This window comes from Acartia tonsa, chromosome 12 (genome assembly GCF_053477335.1).
Source record: "Acartia tonsa isolate MP-2025a chromosome 12, ASM5347733v1, whole genome shotgun sequence".
NCBI lineage: Eukaryota > Metazoa > Arthropoda > Copepoda > Calanoida > Acartiidae > Acartia > Acartia tonsa.
In genome coordinates, this window is record NC_137271.1 from 20,909,661 (window position 1) to 20,934,448 (window position 24,788).

The 24,788-nt window shown below is 31.3% G+C and overlaps 1 protein-coding gene across 1 annotated transcript in view; it reads right to left on the reverse strand.

Annotated features, from left to right (window-relative positions):
* Positions 1-24,788, reverse strand: part of LOC145333238 (neurexin-4-like) — a 52,092-nt gene that overhangs the window by 11,475 nt on the left and 15,829 nt on the right. The window contains exons 5-13 of the mRNA XM_080178375.1: positions 21,242-21,329; positions 20,746-20,830; positions 19,830-19,907; positions 18,591-18,709; positions 18,021-18,093; positions 15,806-15,903; positions 8,700-8,756; positions 2,751-2,830; positions 1,473-1,546 (exon numbers count right to left, since the gene is read on the reverse strand). Coding sequence (XP_080034501.1) covers positions 1,473-1,546; positions 2,751-2,830; positions 8,700-8,756; positions 15,806-15,903; positions 18,021-18,093; positions 18,591-18,709; positions 19,830-19,907; positions 20,746-20,830; positions 21,242-21,329 — 752 coding nt within the window. The remainder of the gene's footprint in view (positions 1-1,472; positions 1,547-2,750; positions 2,831-8,699; positions 8,757-15,805; positions 15,904-18,020; positions 18,094-18,590; positions 18,710-19,829; positions 19,908-20,745; positions 20,831-21,241; positions 21,330-24,788) is intronic.

The window sequence follows — 24,788 nt, forward strand, 5'->3', positions numbered from 1 at the left end:
AGAGGATTTTTTTTTAACAATTGGAACATAAAATATATTTTACATATTGAAACTTTAGTTCTATTAGAACAAAATACTTTTATTCAGAAATTATAGTTAATAATGTTGATATTTTATTAAGCTAAGCATTAATTTATGGTAGGGTTTAGGCTGTTTTACATTTGCTTTTAAAAATCACCCCTAAAAGACTTTTTTGTGCAGAAATGAAATAAATTCACATTTTTAAAAACCTTTTCTATCCCATCCAAAGCTTTTATTATCTTATGTAATCAGACACCCTCTAAAAATTCTAAATAAATGTGTAAGTGTGTGTAAGTATGTTTGTGTGTCTGTTATGCATTTCAGTAAACTCAATTTAGTCTTCGACTCAATACTTTAACATACATCATAGCAGAAAACTTTATACCAGCACTTTTCCAATATTAGTTTTAAGAAGAACAAGGATGACAACATCCATAAAAGCGAAGCACTGAAACGGTAGGACAAACGGACATTAACACTTGTATAGTATCTAAACTGAATAATCGAATTTAAAAGTATAAGAGCCGAAGCAAAATTGTAAGTAAATTTGTTAAAAAACTGCTTGAAGCAGGATAATGTTTATGGACATACTTATATTTTTGGACTTGATTATAGAGTTGCTTCGCTTATAATATTGTTCTTTGTTGTCCCAGGAATCAATATACCAAAAATCAGATCAAACGGATAATTAGAACACTTGAAAATTTGTTATTAAAAAAGTAGAAAAATCAACATGTTTAAAATGGACGTACGGACATTCTGGTAATAATTATAGAGTTGCTACGCTTTCTAAATTGTACCCAACTACTACAGGAATCATCATGCAAAGTTTGAAATCGATAGGACAATTCTAACATGCCTAAATTAACGAATAAAAGCTATCTATCTCGGACGGACGTACGTACGGACGGACGGACGGACGTACGGACGGACCGACCCTAATTATAGAAAAGCTTCGCTTTTAAAAATCCCTCCCAAAATTTTTTTTTTTGAAGGGGTAAATTTTTTAGGACAATTTCTCTTCCCCAAAATAGTTATAAACCATTCCATGACCTATGAAGCCTTACTTCAAAAGATAACCGCATTGGCGTCAGTTTGCGAGATCCATCAGTACAGATAGACATCCTGTTACTTTTATATGAGGAGTGTTACAATTATTTAAGATAACAAAGGCAGAATTTCACAATTAAAAATGGGAGAAGGTTGATTAAAAGGAAGCCTGCAAGAAATTTCTTATATGAGTGCTTGAAATTTTTAAAAGATTTTAAACTCCCTAAAATATCACTTTAAGATGCATATAACTGTTTTTATTTTATCAGAGCTAGAGGCTTACATTTTGGGGTATTTGGTCTACTTGTGGCTGTCTTTCAGCTGTAAGAGCAGTGTATTTCCTGCAGACTTCCTTTAACTACTATTGACCTATTAAACCAAGGCAAATAAAATATACTCACTGGAGAATCACAATTGCAATGTTTGGCAGGATTTTGGCAGGAGCGCTGCACCCCACATGGACAGTAGCCAGTAACTAGATAGATATATAGATAGATAGATAGATAGATAGATAGATAGATAGATAGAAGATAGATAGATAGTTAGATAGATAGATAGATAGATAGATAGATAGATAGATAGATAGATAGATAGATAGATAGATAGATAGATAGATAGATAGATAGATAGATAGATAGATAGATAGATAGATAGATAGATAGATAGATAGATAGATAGATAGATAGATAGATAGATAGATAGATAGATAGATAGATAGATAGATAGATAGATAGATAGATAGATAGATAGATAGATAGATAGATAGATAGATAGATAGATAGATAGATAGATAGATAGATAGATAGATAGATAGATAGATAGATAGATAGATAGATAGATAGATAGATAGATAGATAGATAGATAGATAGATAGATAGATAGATAGATAGATAGATAGATAGATAGATAGATAGATAGATAGATAGATAGATAGATAGATTGATAGATAGATAGATAGATAGATAGATAGATAGATAGATAGATAGATAGATAGATAGATAGATAGATAGATAGATAGATAGATAGATAGATAGATAGATAGATAGATAGATAAATAGATAGATAGATAGATAGATAGATAGATAGATTGACAGATAGATAGATATATAGATAGATAGATAAATAGATAGATAGATAGATAGAAGATAGATAGATAGTTAGATAGATAGATAGATAGATAGATAGATAGATAGATATATATATAGATAGATAGATAGATAGATAGATAGATAGATAGATAGATAGAAGATAGATAGATAGTTAGATAGATAGATAGATAGATAGACAGACAGATAGATAGATAGATATATAGATAGATAGATAGATAGATAGATAGATAGATAGATAGATAGATAGATAGATAGATAGATAGATAGATAAATAGATAGATAGATAGATAGATAGATAGATAGATAGATAGATAGATAGATAGATAGATAGATAGATAGATAGATAGATAGATAGATAGATAGATAGATAGATAGATAGATAGATAGAAGATAGATAGATAGATAGTTAGATAGATAGATAGATAGATAGATAGACAGATAGATAGATATATAGATAGATAGATAGATAGATAGATAGATAGATAGATAGATAGATAGATAGATAGATAGATAGAATTACGTCATTTTTTAAAATAAGAGTTTCGAAAACAAGATACTTAAAATGTTTACCTGGTTCCAGCTGGTTGTCTGTTGTGGCAAAGGTTTGGTTAGGATGAATACCTGCCCAATTTGACATCCGTTCTCCAGCACTAAAAAATTTGATACGTTGCTATACAATTTAGATATTGTAGCCAAACCATCAAAAATATTTTTGTAAAAAATCTTCCAAATTCATGTTAAAAATCTCCAAAAATTTATTGTATCGTATAATAGACAGCTTTCCGCTGATATTAAATGAAGAATTATAAGATTAAAACCAGTTTTGTTATCCCCAAGGCACCGAAGGCGCGTTTTATAAAAACAGTTGTAAATTTTATGATTTTTAATTTAATATTCATAAAAAATTGTCTGTAACAAGATGCTTTTTATGATTTTTCCGTATGGCCAAGAACCAGTTCTAATCCAGCGGATATCAATCGGTTTTAAAGAATATCAAATCTCTCTTTTTTCACTCCTCCCACTTTCACTTTCTCTTTCTCTCTCTCTTTTCTTTTGTTAATAAAGAAGTATAAATTTCAATTTTGCCGACGTTTGATCAAAGATTTTCGATAGTTTTGCATATTTAGTCTAACCTAAGATAATTGAGTTAACAGAAATAGATTGAAACTAGAATATAACTCCCAGCAACATTCATTGTTTTGCATAATTAGTCTAACCTAAGATAATTGAGCTAACAGAAATAGATTGAAACTAACATATCCCTCCCCCCATCTATTGTTTTGCATATTTAGTCAAACCTAAAATAATTGAGTTAACAGAAGTAGATTGAAACTAACATATCCCCTCCCCCCATCTATTGTTTTGCCTATTTAGTCAAACCTAAAATAATTGAGCTGACAGAAGTAGATTGAAACTAACATATCCCTCCCCCCATTCATTGTTTTGCATTTTTAGTCCAACCTAAGATAATTAAGCTAACAGAAATAGATTGAAACTAACATATCCTCTCCCCCCATTCATTGTTTTGCATTTTTAGTCCAACCTAAGATAATTAAGCTAACAGAAATAGATTGAAACTAACATATCCCCTCCCCCCATTCATTGTTTTGCATTTTTAGTCCAACCTAAGATAATTGAGTTAACAGAAATAGATTGAAACTAGAATATAACTCCCAGCAACATTCATTGTTTTGCATATTTAGTCTAACCTAAGATAATTGAGTTAACAGAAATAGATTGAAACTAGAATATAACTCCCAGCAACATTCATTGTTTTGCATATTTAGTCTAACCTAAGATAATTGAGTTAACAGAAATAGATTGAAACTAGAATATAACTCCCAGCAACATTCATTGTTTTGCATATTTAGTCTAACCTAAGATAATTGAGTTAACAAAAATAGATTGAAAATAATATATCTCCTCCCCCCATTCATTGTTTTGCATATTTAGTCTAACCTAAAATAATTAAGTTAACAGAAGTAGATTGAAACTAACATATCCCTTCTCCCATTCATTGTTTTGCATATTTAGTCTAACCTAAGATAATTGAGTTAACAGAAATAGATTGAGACTAACATATCCCCTCCCCCCATTCATTGTTTTGCATATTTAGTCTAACCTAAGATAATTGAGTTAACAGAAATAGATTGAGACTAACATATCCCCTCCCCCCATTCATTGTTTTGCATTTTTAGTCCAACCTAAGATAATTGAGTTAACAGAAATAGATTGAAACTAACATATCCCCTCCCCTATTCATTGTTTTGCATATTTAGTCCAACCTAAGATAATTGAGTTAACAGAAATAGATTGAAACTAACATATCCTCCCCCCCTATTCATTGTTTTGCATATTTAGTCTAGCCTAAGATAATTGAGTTAACAGAAATAGATTGAAACTAACATATCCCCTCCCCCTATTCATTGTTTTGCATATTTAGTCCAACCTAAGATAATTGAGTTAACAGAAATAGATTGAGACTAACATATCCCCTCCCCCCATTCATTGTTTTGCATATTTAGTCTAACCTAAGATAATTGAGTTAACAGAAATAGATTGAAACTAACATATCCCCTCCCCCTATTCATTGTTTTGCATATTTAGTCCAACCTAAGATAATTGAGTTAACAGAAATAGATTGAAACTAACATATCCCCTCCCCTATTCATTGTTTTGCATATTTAGTCCAACCTAAGATAATTGAGTTAACAGAAATAGATTGAAACTAACATATCCCCTCCCTTCATTCATTGTTTTGCATATTTAGTCTAACCTAAGATAATTGAGTTAACAGAAATAGATTGAAACTAACATATCCCCTCCCCCTATTCATTGTTTTGCATATTTAGTCCAACCTAAGATAATTGAGTTAACAGAAATAGATTGAGACTAACATATCCCCTCCCACCATTCCTGTTTTGCATATTTAGTCTAACCTAAGATAATTGAGTTAACAGAAATAGATTGAAACTAACATATCCTCCCCCCCTATTCATTGTTTTGCATATTTAGTCCAACCTAAGATAATTGAGTGAACAGAAATAGATTGAAACTAACATATCACCCCCCCCCCATTTATTATTTTTTAAAAATATGATCTTTCCTTATATACCAACAATTTTTGTTGTTTAGGGGTTGAAAGATGTTGTTTTTTTTCTGTTGGCCTATGATATATATATATATATATTTTTGAAGAACATTAAATGTATTAACATAGATGTAAAATCCAGACAACTACCTGGCTCAAGTAGTGGGGACCTTTTTTGTCTCAAAAATTGCTTAATGTTCTTTTGTAGCGACTTGGCTGTCCAACGCTATTGGCTGATATTCAAAGACCAAATTAAGAGTCGACACAGGGTCCCCACCCCGTGGATAGAGTTATGTATACTCGTACCCCCTCTTTTCTATTACTTTAATAGCAGAACCAAATGGGTCAAACGGTTACCAAGATCCTAAGCTTCTTTCTGATTTATATTATTTGTATGACATAAATTTTGGAGCCTTCTATTGTTTTCTTCATATATCATTTTTTACACAATTAAATTTTACAAATCTTAATCTATTGTTCTATAACTTTATTGTTCAAACCTTCCAATTTCTCACATTTTGTCCTACAACCTTTTTTTCTTTTTAAAAACTTTATCAATAAAAATATATTTTTAAAAAGAGTTGAATAATATTAAAAGACAACATTATAGATTCAGTTTATAATATTTATGAAAAAGCTCAACTTGTAAGACATCTTTTTTAACTTAATGACAAATACCGAGCATTTAATGGTTGTTTATGGATAGGTCTTACAAACCCTAAAGTAAATAGTAGCATATGAATTAAACCAGTTGTCTAATCTTAAACTAAAACCTTTTTGAAAGCTACGTTACTATATAACGTGATAATCATTGTTACAATGCGTCTATTTTCTCGTCCTTCCAAAGCAAAGCAATAGAGTTATAATATATATAGAATGTAAAAACTGATTACAGGGTCTAAAGTCATCTTTTATGAGTATGAACAAATAGCATGTGAAGTAAAATTTTAAAAAGCAAAGAAAATATATTTTAACTGTAACAATTTTCTATATTCAAAATTTTAGTTTTAAAAAGAAAATGTTTTAAAAATTGTTTTTTTGGGAAGTGGAACATTTTTTTCTATTGGCGATTTCTCTTGGGAGGGTGGTAAAATATAAACAAGGACATATGTTAAGCTATCCTGAAAAGGAGAACCATATTGGTTTAGTGGTTAGCGAGATCCTTTGGTACACACACTTTATTAGGATAATGCATAAAACATTTAGTTGTTCTAATTAAAAAAATTGTAAGCTTTTTCCTTATTTTTCCTATCTCAAGCAAAACAACTTTGTCAATTTTGTATTGCCCTAATTTTTATAATAAATTAATTTGTTAAGACAACAGAAAACCAATATTTATTGCATTTTCAGCAAAAAAAATTAACAAGGACGCACTCCTGACAAAACCCTGTGCACACCACTGCACTGGTATAAAACATAAAAATAAATGTCCCAGAGATCTAAAGGGATAAGACGATTGCCGATAAATTAATGTACATCCCTGATACACAAATTATCCCTTAGTGTAGATTTTAATTCGTGGTTGGTACGTTTGGACAATCGAAGTACCCAAAGTTGTAAGGCCAAAGAATAAAATAACGTTATTATAAAATTTTGGGGACTAGTGTAATAAACAGGCTAGTGTCCCCTCCCTCTCTGTATTTCTCTAGTCCTCTGATAAGGACCGTGATACAAAAACAGACAGACAGACAGACATCTACTTATTTTTCATAAATAAAATAGATTTGAAAAAAAAACAGAGCTCGGCAGCCACTCGTCAGCCGTGACTAAGTCTCAAATTTAAACCTATTTGAATAGTTTAAATATATTTGTTTGAGAAGAGGGATTGCCATATTTGGTTCAGTTGTAGACTTCCAGCTGGTTTTTAAATGGTAAAGGGTTGATTTCCCCAAGGCTTACAGGCGGCAGGCAAGCGGCTGCCGAGCCCTGATAAAAAACTATTGCAAGTTGTTATTGCAAATTTTTTGCACTGTTCGAAATAAATAAATTATATTTACTAAGAAATCAGTGCAGATAAATTGATAGATAAATGAATAGATAGTTAGTTAGATATATAGATAGATCTATAGATAGATAGATAAATATATAGATAGGTAAATAGATTAAAGTTTCATGGATAGATAGTTAGATGAATAAATGGATGGATGAATTGATGAAGAGATGGATAAATAGATAAAAAAATTAATGATTAGATGGATAAATAGATAGATAAATGCATTTGTTGGATAGATGTATGGATGTTTAGATAGATAAATTGATGATTGGATGGATAAATGGATGATTAATTGGGTAATGGATGGTTGGATAGATAGATTGATGGATAGATGGATGGATGGATGAATGGATGGATGAATGGATGGATGAATGGATGGATGAATGGATGGATGGATAGATGGATGGATGGATGGATGGATGGATGGATAGATGGATGGATGGATGGAAGGATGGATGGATGGATGGATGGATGGGTGGATGGATGGATGGATGGATGGATGGATGGATGGATGGATGGATGGATGGATGGATGGATGGATGGATGGATGGATGGATGGATGGATGGATGGATGGATGGATGGATGGATGGATGGATGGATGGATGGATGGATGGATGGATGGATGGATGGATGGATGGATGGATGGATGGACGGATGGATGGATGGATGGATGGATGGATGGATGGATGGATGGATGGATGGATGGATGGATGGATGGATGGATGGATGGACGGATGGATGGATGGATGGATGGATGGATGGATGGATGGATGGATGGATGGATGGATGGATGGATGGATGGATGGATGGATGGATGGATGGATGGATGGATGGATGGATGGATGGATGGATGGATGGATGGATGGATAAATGGATGGGTGGATGGATAGTTAAATTAATGTTGATTAGATGGATAAATTGATAGATAATTAGATGATTGATAATGTATGTATTCAAATAAATAGATAGATACATTTTGCATTGAAAATAAGCCAATTACATTTACCAGAAATCAGTGCAATTTTTTTGCAACGTAAGTTTGAAAAGTGAGGCTACTCTGCAGTTTTCTCGATATCTTTTTAAAGATAACGTTTACATCAAAAATTGTAAAAATGTAAAAATATAAAAATGGCCAAAACATGCTAAAAAGCAGTCTGACCGCCATGGATGTTAATAGTTAATTGTGCTCCTTAATGACTGGAATGTTGAAGAAATGGTTTCAGCCGTGTATCTTAAAAAGAAGCCGAGAAATCATAACGGACCTTCACTATTAGAAAAAGGTGTTTTTTAGTTTTAAATATATGGTGTTTTACAACCTAAGTATTTATAAGTAGAGTATTTAAAAAGGTCTACATATACAAGGATAGATATAAGCGAAACAATAGATAAACAGACAATCTTTTAGAGTAGTTATGCTATAAAAATAATCAATACCTGTTAACCCACCAGGCGAAACCACCTTCAAGCAATCGAGACCCCAAACAATCAAACCTGAAAAATAAAATAAATAAGAATTTTAAGTTTTGAGTCCAATCCAAATCCTTCAAAAAATTTACATTTTTTGTTTCTATCTAATAAGATAGATATTATAATGTCTTAAACAAATGAACATCAACAAAGTTTGTTTTTTAATAATAAAATAATTTCCATTATGGCTTCGAAACCGTTTAATGTCCGCTGGGTAAGAACCGGTTACAAACAATACTGAAAAATCATGTATAACATTGTATTACTGTCAATTTTCCACGAATATATGATAAGATATACCAATTTTTTTAGCCCTGAGGGGCCGAAGGACCGGGCTAACTGGTTTTAATTAATAATTTTAAATTTTATATCTGAGAAAATCTGTTTATAATACGATGTGATAAATAACTATTTTATGATTTATTTTTGAATTTTTAAAAAAGAATTGAGAATGTATTGTCAAAAGAATTGATTTGTTTTTTCAACTTCTTAATCTTTCTCATTGTAAAAACAAGTAAAGACGGGGAAAGATATTAGAAAGAAATATTATTTTGTCAAATTAACGACCATAATTCTATATTTTTTTCTACTCAAAGATAATGATTGTAGAATATATGTAAGTGGATATTATGACAGTGGAAAAATTGTCATCATTTTAGGTTGTTAATTTCCGTGTCATTGTACATGACAACCTGGTGCAAGATCCAAGTAATAATAAATCCATTTTAAAGATGGACAATTTTTAATTAGCTACCCCCATACCCTATAAAGGCTCAGCCAATGGATTGGAGGGGTGGATTGTCAGCTCCCCCCCCCCCACAATTATATGATAGGGAATCGACATATTTTGAAAAAGCCTTAACCCTAACCCAGAACAATCTAATCAACAAGCCGTTTTTGAGATTTTACTAGATACCCTCAAACTTATTTAATTCTTTTTTAAGAATTTTGTTTTCTTTCTGACTTTTTCTGACCTAGTGATTACCATTAAATCTAATTATCTCTTTTTTATGTTTATACACGCTGTTCAAATATATGTACAAAAATAGCCTAAAACATAGGATTCTAGAATTTATGTGAATATTATGACAGGTTAGGTTGGTAACATGGAATAATTTATTGGTCAGTTCATCCATCCGGTAGGAGGAGAGAAAAGGGGTAACAGAGGTGAATGGGCCGCGGGGTGGATCGTAATTTTAGCTAGCTACAAGTTTCGTTTTAATCAGGGAGTAAGGGAGGGGACAATGGATCGAATATTCAATTTTTAGGAGTCTCAGACTTTGGGGACTGGCTTAAAGGGAATGTGCAAGAATTTAGCAGTTTTTGACTGAGTTTAGGGACTTGCGCATGAAATGCCGCTACTCGTTATGTATGTTTTGAATATTGCAGACGGGGAGAAGGGATAAGGGAAGTGGGGGGAAGGGAAATAAACACTCGTTGTGTTAGTTTGGAATGTAGCAGACGGGGAGAAGGGAGAAGGGAGGTGGGGGTAAGGGGCAAGGGAAATAAACAGAATAAAAAGGGGCAGTCATATTCTTGCTAGCAGCTGGCTGGTTCCATAAATCTTTTAATATAAAAATCTCACCAAAAAAACTTCAATATATTTCATCAAAAGCAAGTTGTGATTTCACTTTACATGACGCTATGGAAATCTATTATTCAATTAACAATCTATATAATTTCCTACAAATTTATTGGATTAAACTGGATTTCATGCCCTTTCTTTGATAACTCTTATATTGAATTAAGACCCCATTGTCCCCTCCCTTACTCCCTGCGTTTTAATAGTGTACATGAAAATCTGGTGTAAGATCCAAGTATGTCTGAATCAATTCCTAAAACATATTAAGGTGTTTGTTTGTCTGGTAAGATCCCTAAAAATCCCTTATTGGTGTATTTCTAAGGATGGTTTTGCCTCTCCCCCCACCCCCTTAGGTGCAATAAAAACATTTTAAACCTTTTTTAAACTTTGTATCATAGAGTTTTAATTATTGAAAGTTTATTGTGTGATATGTTTTGCTAATTTAAAAGTAGCTGAATCTAGAAAACACTATTTTTTTAGTAAAAGCTATTCATCAGCACATTTTTTGTAAGAAAGTAATTTTCTTAAAGTAAAGTAATTGCTTCTTTTAAAACATGATTATATAAAAATTTTAATATTTAAAATCTATCTATGTTCCTCGATATTTTAACCAAAAAACCTTTGATGTATATTTGTAACTTAATGTCCATTTAAAATTATTATTTCAGAACTTAATACGGCTTTGTATTTCCAGTCGTTTATGAGATCTTAAGGAAAAAAAACTCGGATCTACGGTAAAGCTGCCAAACGGCTGAACGTACAGATCATGCCCGCACACTGTTTTAAGCAGCATAAGAAGGCCTACAAATAATCTGGAATAGCCATAAATCAATAATGCATAATTATCTCGCAGTGCAGAGAAATGCGCGAAAAAGGACTAATTTACGCGTTTTTTCTTAATTCAGTGAAGCTTCTTCTGTGCATCTTTGGATCTTTGCTATTCCAGATTATTTGTAGGCCTTCTTATACCGCTTAAAATGGAATGCGGGTATGATCTGTACGTTCAGCCGTTTGGCAGCTAGCAGCCTTTAAAATTCATAGATTTTGAACAAAATTCGTTACCAGCAATATTTTACCGTGAACTGCAGTAGATCCAAATACTCATACACTTTTAAATAAAATAGATTTACAGAATGGTATTAATTAGAAACGCAAAGGCATGTAAAAATATTATTATAAAAAAGTTTGGGCTAACAAAACTGGTTTTAATCTTGTTATTTTTCATTTAAATATTCGCGGAAAGCTGCCTATAATACGAAGCGATAAATAACCCCATGTCTATGAAATCACAGAGATCTTAAGACATTGGACGATAAATTTATACACATCCCCAATGATGATACACAAAATTATCTATTTTGTAAATAAGTAAATTAGTGATTGAAACGTTTGGACACTCAATTAAATAAACCAAGCAATAAAAATTCGATAAAAGTTCACAAAATTGTGAAGCTAAAGAATAATACAATATTTTAAAACTTTGGGTACCTGTGTAATAACAGGTCCAATATCCCCTCCTTGCCTGGCAAATCAGGCATGTTTTGGTGGTATGTTGATTGCTAAAGTTGTCCCAACCAAACCAACCAACAATATGATTTTGACCCAATTTTGGCAAACAAAAAAACCCAGCCTTTCTTTTTTATTATCATTGACAAATTAATATACATCCCCGATTAGGATATACAAAATTAATCTTATTCTAGATTAAAAGCTTGATTGAAAAGTTTGTCTGTCTGTCTGTACCGAAAGATCTCACTAACAGCTGGAGTAGCTCTGAGTAGTTTTAACTATTTTTTAGGAAGGTAAACCAGTCCTTCTAATATAAATTGCCCCCCCCCCCCACCAACCCAACCCAAAGAAAAAGTTTGTTTTTAAAATTAAACTGGAAATTGTAGGGTAACCCCCCAATCTCTTCTGTAACGTGCTTATTATTCCAATAGAGGTTTTTGGAAGCATGTTATTCTATTGTGAATTTGACTAAAAAGCAGTTTGCAAGAACAATGTGCCTAAGGATTTTTTATTAATGAAACATTATCTGCTATTAATAAATTTAAGTTGAATTGCATAAACATAATAAACAAGAAAAAAGTTTTTGATAGAAATAGTTTCTGATTTATTTGTTTTTAGTGTCAACACATTCCAACCAAAACTTTGAAATATTTCAAACAAAGCCAAAATCAAAAGGCAATGTGTTATTGGATCAAAATTAAATTATTATCATTAAATTATGTATATCCTATAAAAAAAAACATAGGATGAAATCACTTTATGATAGCCTTGGATTCCAGCTCCTCTTAGTTGAAAAAGAAATGTTTAGTAATGTTAAATTCCGTAGCAATGTACAATGAAAGGATACTTACTGACCAATAGTTTTTGACAAAACCAAAATTGTATATTTTAGTTTTATTTTTCCTATTTTTTTGGTTGTAAAAGTTGCACACCCTAATAAAACTTACTTCATTACCTATGTTAGGCTTGTTAAGAGCAAAGCTATTCTATAAAATAATTCGTTTGTTTATATGTATGTCAGTTATTTTTATGTTTCCTTGCTAATAGTGAAGCTTTTCTAAAGATTATTGTGTTTGTATGTATGTCAATTAAGATCTTATTTCCTTCTTTCGGCTTGTTTAAGCGTAGCAATTCTACTGATTACTTTGTTTGTAAGTTATTTAGGTTTATTGAAAGCTTTTTATTAGTGTAGCAATTCTAAAGTTTTTAAAAAAGTATATGTCACTTCATTATTTGAACTTATATTCTACTGAAACATATTTGTATGTATAGTATGCAATGACGTGCAGAGGGTTTATTTTGATACCCCCCCTGGTCCCCCCCCTTAAGATTTAAACAGCCCCTCAAATCAAAATCAGGTTGGGTGTGTAAGACAGACTACATTTTAATTTTAACGAAGGTGCAAAAAGTGTAATTGAAGTCTGAATTGGTAAAGCGATGTGGCTTTTTACCTTTACACCCCCCTTGAATGTATTACAGGGGTGTATCAGGAAGTGTAGACCCTTGTAAAGGGGGGTGTAAAGGGTCGAACACGTAGGTTATCTACCCCACTACAGGGGGGTTGGTACAACCAACCTCTGCACGCCTCTGATGGTTTACCAATCAGTTGTTTTCATTATTTTGTTATGTTAGCAAAGTTCTAGATTACTGTAATTGTATGTAATACACTAAATTAATAGGACGTAAAAAAAAACACAATTTCCAGTATAGGTTCGAAACCGATGAATTTCCGCTTGATTCGAACCGGTTCTCAGCCATACTGCTGAAATATAAAGTATAGCATCGTATTTCAGACAATTTTCACAAATATTAAAATAAAAAAATCATAAATTTTTTACCAGTTTCAAGAGCCCAGGCCGTCGGCTCCTCGGAGCTAACAACCTTGCTTGAATGTTATGATTTTCATTTTAACATCCGTGGAAAGCTGTCTTTGATACGATGCGATAAATATCCAATTTAATGTTTTTTTTGTTTTCTCTCAATTTCAATTTACTTCATAATGTCTTTTTAGCACTAATTTTCTCTTTACTTTCTTACTGCTTTTACTTTTAATTATAACTTTTTTTTCTCTTTTTCCTTTCTATTTCTGTCTTTCTTTCTTTTTTATATCAATTGATGTAACATACTTGGATATTATGAGAGGGGAAAATTCGTGTTGCTAACATAGACATCACTTATTGGTCAGTTCGTTCATCCAGTGGTAGGGAAGGGGAGTTGGTGAATTAGGTATATAGTAGGGGTCCTTATTTTAGCCAGCTGCAAGTTTTACTTTATTAGAGTACATGATAATCTGGTGAAAGATCCAAGTAATAAAAAAAACATTCTTATATCTTTCTATTATTTTTTTCTTTATTATTATACTAGCTTTCCTTTTATTTCTCTCTCCCTTTCAATATCTCTTATTTCTTTGTTTATATATGAATATACAACTATCTATTACAAAGTAAAATACTCTGGGGAGAGATTAATATAACCCCAGAATAAACAAAAACAATTATAAATTAATTACAGAGTTTTAACATAATAACTGTCTATTTTATATCTATCTGCATCTATCAACTTATTCATTCAATAGTGGTTCTACCAAAGATTTTTGAAAAAGAAATTATGTTGTGGTAAATCCAAGTACATCCTCAATGATGATACACAAAATTACCCCTCTGTTTATTTCAATTAGTGGTTGAAAAGTTTTAACAATGAAACAAATCAAAATTTGGTGTAGTCAACAAAGTTATTGAGCCAACGAATAAGAGAACGTTATCATAAAACTTTGGGGACCAGTGTAATAAACAGCCCTATGACCCCCTTCCTACCTGAGTAGCTTCCCTGAAATTAAGTACCTATTCTGTATGATTCATGTATAATCTTAATGAAATTGTCACCCCTTATTTTATGTTTCTTAAAACCCATTCTTTATCGATCATTTTGAACCCCTTATGAATACATATTAAATATTAATTACATAGTAGCCGCTCTGCTAAATAAAAGAGTATTTATTCAGGCAAAACTAATTATTTACTGTTTATTATTGTGTACTAATGTTTGCACATTATTACTCCCACAAATTGCATGAATAGTAAATCATGCATTATATTATATTCTACACTGTAAAAATTTAAGATTAGGTTTAGTCAATCAGAAATATAAAAAAAATTCTCAACTTAATATAATTTTCCCTTATCAGGAACTATATTATAAAGACTAAGGTTTTTGTCTCTAGCTTAGAATTGCAATAACTACTTAACTGGTTGAGTTCTCCTTTACAGAGAAGCTTTACATAGGTCACGGGGTAATTTTAGACTATATTTAATTTCAGCTTTAATCCTTGGGATGGTTAAAGGCTATTTTTTTGTTCCCTACAACACCTTTGATCGATTACAGAGCCTCTAGTTGTTCTATATAATGCAAACCAATTTTTTTTTTATCAAATTACGAATTAATTTTGTTCTGTTCTTGAAATTCTTGAAGCTAAATGATTTTATGTTTAAAGTTCATAAAACTTACTAAGGATTGAAGCTTTATTTTTGATTGTATTCAAATAAAATATAATTCAAATCATTCTTGTGAAAAATGTATTCAAGCATTTAGTAAAAAGTATTACCGTTCCAAGGCATTGTAAGCAGGTTTTTTTTACAGTGAATATACAAAATTAATTTTATAATAAATAGAAAGAAATCTATTTGTAAATGCATGCAAGCTGTTTTTTTTTAATTATATAATTGTAATTTATCGCATCATATCACAAACAACATTCCGCGGATAACAAAATATAAATTTATAATATTAATACCAGTTTTTCTAGTCCTGAGGTTTTGGTTAACAAAACTGTTATTAATTTCATGATTTTTATTTTAATATTCGTGGAAAATTTTCTGTAATAAGATGCTATACATGAATTTTCAGTATGACTGAGAACTGGTTCTAATCCAGCGGATATTGTTCGGTTCCGAAGCCATGCTGTAAATGTAATTATTACACTTACCTAAGGTACTGTGTACACTGAAGAGAATTCTTAGTTAATAGTTGTATAAACTCCCAGGGGGCTTGGTAGTGTATTGTCTGTCTGAAGGACCCAGGCTCCTGCAATTATTAGATTACACATCTCAACCAGTATCCATAATTTACACATACATGGTAACAAATGAAACAACCCACCTGTAGATTCCATTAAAATTATCAAAAAAAGACATAAAAGTATGTAGATTCCTACATAATACTTTGGGATCTAAAGGGATAAGATAATTAGTATTTGAAACGTTTGGACACTCAACTTAATAAATCAACCTAAAAAATTCAAGAAAAAGTTTCCAAAGTTGATTAGCTAACGAATAAGAAAGCGTTAATATAAAACGTTGGGGACTGGTGTAATAATCAGCTCAATGTCCCCTCCATCTTAGCATAATACTTCATTTCTACATTTCATTTACTGGTCAATAATTAAAAAAATTACATTGGTCTACCTTTTATAAAAATATCTACTGTAAGGGTCAAATGACACTGTACTGTTATAATTATTAGAATATTTTAAAAGCTTGGAAACTATCTAATAAAAGTAGATATATTTGAGATGGGGGTTTATACACCCATGAAGGAAATTGTCTTATCAGAATAATGGGTAGGTGCCAAGGTTATCCGTATTCACACCCAATACATCATCTTCAATTATATTTATACCATCCCAAACATAAAGAGATATGTTAATACCTTAAACTGTGTAATACCATTCTCACATAAATGACCCATAAAATAGTGGATGTAAATATTCTTTTTTCTCCTCAAGGTAGTCATCTATTTCCCCGAGGTAGTCATTTTTTTCCATGAGGTATCATTTTTTCCCTGGTATCATTTTTATCCCCGAGGTAGTCATGGCAACGGGTGAACAGAATCTCAGTTCTGCACCACAAGCCTCGCACGACTGAAGTTCCCATGTCTATACAGTCATATTTATATGAAAATCTGAGAAAATATTTTTAGAAGATTTTTGAATTTTTTTTGAAGATTTTAAATTTTTTTTTGGAAGATTTTAGAATTTTTATTAATTACTAAAAGAAAGCATAATTACCTCAGGGAAAAAAATGATTACTTTGAAGAAATAAATGAAAATTAAAAACCAAAATTAAACCACATTTTAGCATAAATATAAGTTTTTGTTTAAATGAGAATGATTTTCCTATGATTTTAATTTTAGACAATCTTAAGAGGACACTCTCAATTTAAATTACATTCTAAAACTACTTTGCTTTAAAGAGGCTATTATTACTTTTTATGTATTTTGTTGTTTGAATTCCTTTGAATGAAGTTCTTAAAAAACAATTTTTAAAAAATTGATTTTTATAATGTTTCCTTATTCAATTAACCAAGACTTTAACAATATTTTAAATTTCTTAATCCATTTTTTAAAACTAGCGACTACGCCCTTAGCATATAGGGTCTCTATAGGATAGAGTAAAATAGCTTTAAACCATCAAAAAAAAAAAATCTGAAAATCAAATAGCTTAAAACAACCACAGGACCTATATGAAACATATCTAAAATAGAGAACCTAATCGGTTCAGTAGTTACTGAGATCTTAAGCTTCAGACAAAATATAATAGGATATATATTTATTAGGTCAGCATACTTATTACTTTTTCCTTGATACATTCTGTAAAAGCCTGAATTAGGTTAGTGACAATGTAATGTAAAGTATTTTCCTACTGAAACCCCCAATATATCATGTCCAATTTGCTCAATGAGGGGTAAAACTGACCATTTAGTTTACTAAATAAGATTTGTAAGTATCACATTAGTTGTTTACTAACATAATTATCTTTAGTTGTATCATTTCATATTGTGCTTCATAAAAAATTGAAAAAGTAAAATAAAGTATGCAATAAAGAAAAAGAATTCAGAAAAAAACTTATTTAACTATGATAATTATCTTTTTTCTTTTGTCATAGATAGAACAATGCATAGTTTTTAAAATAAACTAGATAAACATAATCAAATTTCTTATTATTTATCTCCCCAAAAATAGTTAATTAATAAAAACCTTCGCAGAACCAAAGAGAAGCAACCCTGTAAAGGAGAAACCGATTGGTTCAGCGGTTAGTGAGATCCTTTGATACAGACAGACATACAGATAAACAAAGATCCTGTTACTTTATTATAAGAATATTAAAATAAAGATATTAGATTAAAAAATATTATATTCATACCTGAAAACCATCAACTTTTGTAGGTTCTTGGTTGTCGTGTCCAATTCTTGTCACATATTTCCCTTCTTCATAACTTAACAAGAAAAGTTTATCAATATTCTATAACAATCTAAATTTAATCTTACAGAAATTCTATAATTAGTTGAGAAAATGTAATATACAGAACCTCTTAGAATAAATCATAAATGTAAGATAAAACTGTAAAAAATCATGACACATAAGATTTGTTTTCTGACAGGGTTAACTGATTTTTTTGATCATTTATTTTTATTGAGACATCATTGTCATGATAAAATAAAAACTTATTTTCAAAGCGAAGCTTTTTAATAATGGAGGTCGGTCTGTCCGTCCGTATGTTCATTATCTTTTTGTATATTTAGACTTGTTGGAATTGTCCCGTTGATTTCAAACTTTTTCATGATGATTCATTTCAATTCAATTCAAATGCCTGTACGTTCATTTCAATCTTCTTGATTCTAAATTTTTTGACAACAATTTTTTATGTGATATAATTATCCGATTGATTTGGTTTTTGGAATACTAATTCCTGGACAACATTGAAACATTTACCTGCATGGAATTTGTTGGGGTTTAATTGGCCCTGGACCATCAATATCCACTGTGTACAGGTCATTGAGTCCTGTGTTCTCTGGTAGGTAGGTCACCTTTCTCATTCCAGAATATATAGCCTGTAATTATAAGAATATTACCAAATGATCATCGCATTAAGGTTATTTATCGCATCGTATTATAAACAGACCGAGATGTCGAAGGCACGGGTTTAACAAAACTGGTTTAAATTTTATGATTCGTAGTAAACTGGATATAATACGGAAGGATACATGATTGTTCAAAATGGTTGAGAACTGGTACTATCATAAAAATCAAAAAGCTTTCCTGAATAGCATTGTATTCAATTTTTGGGAACGATTTCTCTTGGAAGTGTGGTTGTAAACTTCTCAAAAATAGTTATAAACCTTCACAAGATCCTTCGGTACACACAGATAGACACGCAGAAAAACAGACAAACATCCTGTTACTTTCATATAAGGATAATGTTTATATTATATAATATATGTTAAGCTCCAGAGGGCAATAAAGTCCAAATAGGCAGACACCTTTAATTTAGATCAACTCAGACAGTGCCAAAATAATATTATTCCTTTATAAACAACCTCGATTTTGTGAAAACAAATGTGAGGCCATTACTATTTTTTGGGCTCAATCAAAACTTTTTGCTCAAGTTTTGATTTTGGGTGGAACTTCTTCTTATATAAAATTAATATAGATTGATGTACATCCCCAATGATGATACACCAAATTACCCCCTCTATAGATTACAATTACTGGTTGAAATGTATGGACACTCAACTTAATAATCCAACCAATCAAAATTAATTAAAAGTCCCAAATATGTTAAGACAACGAATAAGAAAACGTTATAATAAAACTTTGGGGACTTAAGTAATAAACAGCCCATTTTCCTCTCTTTCTCTGAAATATCCTAAGTAATACTAGTCTATATTGTATCCTAACAAATTCTGTTCTTATTTGTTTTTGTAAGAATATAATTACTGGTGTTATGCTTTCACTTCATTAAACATTACATATTAAGTATTTCTTCTTACTATTACATTATTATATTTTAAGAATTGTTGTAAAATATAAGCAATTTAAAAAAAATATTCATTACTCTTTTCCAGTTCAATATCTCTTTGGCCCCTTTGGCTAACAAAACTGGTTTTAATCTTATAACTTTTCATTTTAATATCCGTGGAAAGCTGTCTATAAAACTATTCTTACATTTACCTGTTTACATGAAGTAGGATGTATGGATAGTGTACAAACAGTTCCTGTGAAACCTGTTCCTGTGCAGTCACACTTGTCCTGAATAATTATATAATTATAATTTCAAGCTTCTTCTAACTAATAATGAATGTATAATATACGTGGATATTAAGACAGAGGACAAAATTGTCGTTTGGTTGCTATTGCCTTGTCATTTATTGGTTAGTTCGTTCATCCAGTAGTGTGAGGGGAGGTGGCGTTATTTTAGCCTGCTATAAGTTTCATTTTATTAAATACACGATGATCTAGGGTATGATCCAAGTATTAATAAATCCATTATTCTAGTCATGGTAATCATTAAGTTAGAATTTTAACTCCTTAAAACTTACACACTTCCAATAAAACTATGATGTGGTTTTAGTTTCAGTATAGATTTGTTTTGATTAGGTCTCGTAATTTTTTGGTCTAACTTGCCGAAGTTCTGGGTTGTAAATTTTATAAAATATAGAAAATGAGATGGTGCTCTTGTAGGAAGAATACAGTGGTGCCGCCAAGCGGATATTTGAAAATAATTTCTCTTGGGAGGATGGTGGTACCGTACCCCAAAATAGCTTTAAAACTTCACAGGACCTATGAGAAGCTTTACTGGGAAGAAGAACCACATCGGTTCAGCGGTTAGCAAGATCTCTCGGTAAAGACAGACATACAGAGATCCTGTTACTTTATAATAAGAACTAGCAACTACACCCCTAGAAGCCTATAGGGTCGATTAATGTGGGATTACCCTCCCCCAAAATAATTAAAAACCTTCCCTGGACCTATAAAAAGCTTCATTGTAAAGGAGAACCATTTCGGATCAGCACTTAGCGAGATCCTTAGATACAGACAAGAAAAGCTTACTAGTATATAATAGGATTATTTAATGTTTATAAAGTACCTTTCTACATCGTCCATTGTTTTGACAACCGCAAGTGTCTTCCAAGGAACATCCTTTTATTATTCCATCTCCTGATTCCAATAATCTAAACAGTAAAATCATTTTAAATTATACTTTTTTGGGGAATTTCTTTACTAAAATAAATGGTTCAAGATAATTTTCTAAAATCTGGTGTCTCATATTTGGGCGGTTTCCCTCAAAAAGCCTATTCAAAGACAGAAAAACCATATTCTTATTTTGAAATTAATGATACTAAAGGGTGTAGCGGTATTTTTCCTGTTTAAGATAGAATAAGTTATTTTGTGTACAAAGTAGCCCCGCAGGTTTAATAAACTTCTCATGGGTTAGACATAATGAAAATAAATACCATTCCCCAATATTTTCAATCAATTTAAATACTAAAGAATAGATGAGTAGGGGATTCTGTGCTCACTAGGCACTTTGAAGGGAAAGCACCTCTAATATAATTTCATAAAAACGGAACCAAATGGTTTACCTTAATTTTCCATCAATTGTAAGATTTCTTATACATCCCCTGAAGCCAGATTCTCCATGAAGCCCACCTCCAATGTCATAAATACCACCTAAAACAAAATAGAAAGAATTTTAATACTTCCAATTTTTGAGTCTTAATTATGATTCATGTATGTAAATCTTTCCAGGTAAAATGTTTAAATTACCCAAATTTTTCTTCTATCTGTGTTTAAAAATTTTCATTGTATGTTTTTCTGTCCTAATGTACCTTGATCTATTTGTATGAATTTTGAGTAATCAATTTTTTAATGGGACAGCTACCAAGGTACTTATTTAAAATGCTGAAATTTCTTTTTCTTTCCATTTCTATCTTCTGACTGCTTTTACATATTTGTATACCTGTGTACCTTGTGGATGAATGTTGAATACAACTTTATGCACAACAATTTGATTTTTACAAAAGTAAAAAATCTTGATAATCTTTCCAGCTACATGTATATTATTTGAGTATATGATTAATCAAGTTTTTTATTAACATTTTTTTACTATCTGAATTTTATTTTTAAGTGTACCAACTTTATCCACTGTTTGTAAATCTAAATAGGTACCTATTTAATATTCCCAACTTTCTCTTTCAGTGCTATCTATCTATCAAAATTATGTCTATCTATCTATCTAGGTAGTTATTGTACCAACTTTATTATCTGATTGTAAATCTATTTAGGTACCTGTATAATATTCTCAACTTTCTCTTTCAGTGCTATCTATCTATCCTAATTCTGACTGTCTATCTATCCTGATTCTGACTATCTATCTATCCTGATTCTATCTATCTATCTATCCTGATTCTGACTATCTATCTATCCTGATTCTGACTATCTATCTATCCTGATTCTGACTATCTATCTATCTAGGTAGCTATTGTAGATGCATGTTAGGTACCACAGCCTGGATGCACTAAAAACTAAGGTCTGAATGTTTATTTAGCCGATGCACAAAATTTTACAAAGGATCTTTACACAGTTCTTAACTTGGGGATTCTGGTTTTAGAATTTAGATAGATATCAATTCTTATATCCAATAGACCAGATAACAAAAAAAGTTTTTTTTCAAAGGCTAGGTAAGGTTTTCATTTTACTTGAATAAGCATAATTATATTTAAAATGCGAATTTTACTAATTTATGTACTTTAATTAGATTCCTGATAAAGATTTATTTAGTTACCCTACATAATAAACTAGCGGCTCTAGATCCCCTAGCATTTAGGGGCTTTGTATATTTGTTAGGGAAAGTGTAAAAAAATAGCCTAAAACCATTAAATATAAAAATAAGATAACATTAAACAATCCCAGGATATATGAGAAACTTTCCTTAAATGGAGAACTCAATCGGTTGAATAGTAGGAAATTCCTTAGTAGTAAAGAAAATAAAAGAAAAATAGAAATATAAAAAATGTGAGGGTAACAATATGAAATTATAGAGTAGCTGCTATACTACAAAGAAAAAACAATAAGGAAGGTAAAGATAATGCATAGTCTATAGGTCAAGAGGTTTTTTTTGTTTGCTTTACAGTAAGAGTAGAGGATGCAAAGTATTTATACAAGTATCCTTTAAGACAAACTCTTAAACTGTTTTCTCGTATTCATTCCGGTGGATAGGAACCGGTTCTCATCCATACGAAAAAAATATGTCTAGCATCGTATTATATCCAGCTTTCTACAAATATAAAAATGTACAATCATAAGAATAAAACCAGTTTTTTTAGCCCATGCCTTTGACACTTCTGGGCTAAAAAAAACTGGTTTTAATCTTATAATTGTACATTCTATATCTGCGGAAAGCTGTTGATAATACAATGCGAGAAATAATTATTAAATCACTACTGAAAGCATAGAAGCAGCTTGTAATGTCAAATGAAAAATGAAGTCATGAAATACAAATGACCAATGATAGGCCAGTATATATTCTACTATTTATCAATTATAATGTATACTGGCCTATCATTAGACATATGATTTGTATGACGTCATTTATTTAGGCACTATAAGCTGATTCAAAGCATACTAGCATTTCTAGGGATCTTACCCTACTAAACTTTTATGATAATTGAAGAATAAAATTTCCATTGCATATTTCCCCTTTGACAAAGACCCTAAAAATAGAAGACTTTCTGCTATTCTATCTACTTTATGTTTACACTAGCGACTTCGCCCCTAGCATCTAGGGGCTTTGCCCCAAGAGATGGTAAAATTTGTAAGGTGAAATTTGTAAAAAAAAATATTCCACAAAGGAAATCTTCCACAAAGGAAATATTCTACAAAGGGCCAAGGATATTTCTTACAAAAAAAAAAAAAAATGGGGGGGATTTTTTTGTTTTTGGGGGGGTTGGGGGTGTCCCACCCCCCAAGAAAATAGCTTAAAACCACCACAGGACCAATAGGTATATACCCTGAAGAGTAGAATCCAATAGGTTCAGTGGTTACTGAGATCTTAAGGGACAGACAGACGGACAGACGGACAGACAGACGGACAGACATCAAGCTACTTTGTTTTATAGATATACTCAATAAAGTCTATGAAAATTAGTTTAGCGTTTCAAACAGATAAAAAAAATCCAACCCCTATTTTGAGAATAACCTGGAGGAGAGAACTCTATTTTGAATTTAATATGAGAAAATCTCATTTCTCAGCAATGCCTCAAGTTGTGCGAAATCCAAGGGAGATTGAAGAACCATTGTGCGTGGCCTATGCTTTATAAAGAAGAGATAATTGGCAATTATGAAGATTCATCCAGTAAGATGGGAGGGGATGGGGTAAAAGGTTGGATTGGGAGTACCGTAATTTAACAAGCTGCGAGTACAACTTTATTAGAGTACATGAAAATCTGGTGTAACATCCAAGTAATTACATATCGATTATGATAACATTGTTACAAGAAACTTATCTATTTCTGATATTTGAAAGCTTACACAAATGCTCTGATGAAAGGAAGGTACTTTACATTTCCATATATATTATATATTGGATCAACAAAGCAGGGAAAATAATGATAAAAAATAGAAAAATTGCCATGAGAAGCGAAGCAACTATAATCCTTATACTAATGTAACAGGATGTTTGTTTGTCTATGTGTCTGTACCGAAGGATCTCGCTAACCGCTGATCCGATCGGGTTCTGCTTAACAGGGTAGATTCTCATAGGTCCCGGCAAGGTTTATAACTATTTTCTTGGGGGGGGTGGGACACCCCCAACCCCATCAAAATGAAAAATACCCCCCCTAAATTTAAAAAAAAATTTTTAACTAAATAAAAAATTATGGGTGGGGGCACCCCCTCCAAAAAATTTTTTTTGCACCCCCCAAAATATTTTTAAAAATTTTTTCTTTTAAAATCTAAAATAAGAAATTGGGTTATCAAATTCGACTCCCCCCTCCTCAAGTGACCCTAGAGGCCTCTAGGGGCGTAGCCGCTAGTCTTATTATATAAAGCAGTAAGTTTAAAAAGAATGATTTTAATAACAACTGAAACAATTGAGTTCTTCATTTTAAGGAATCCTAAAATAGGTCCCTG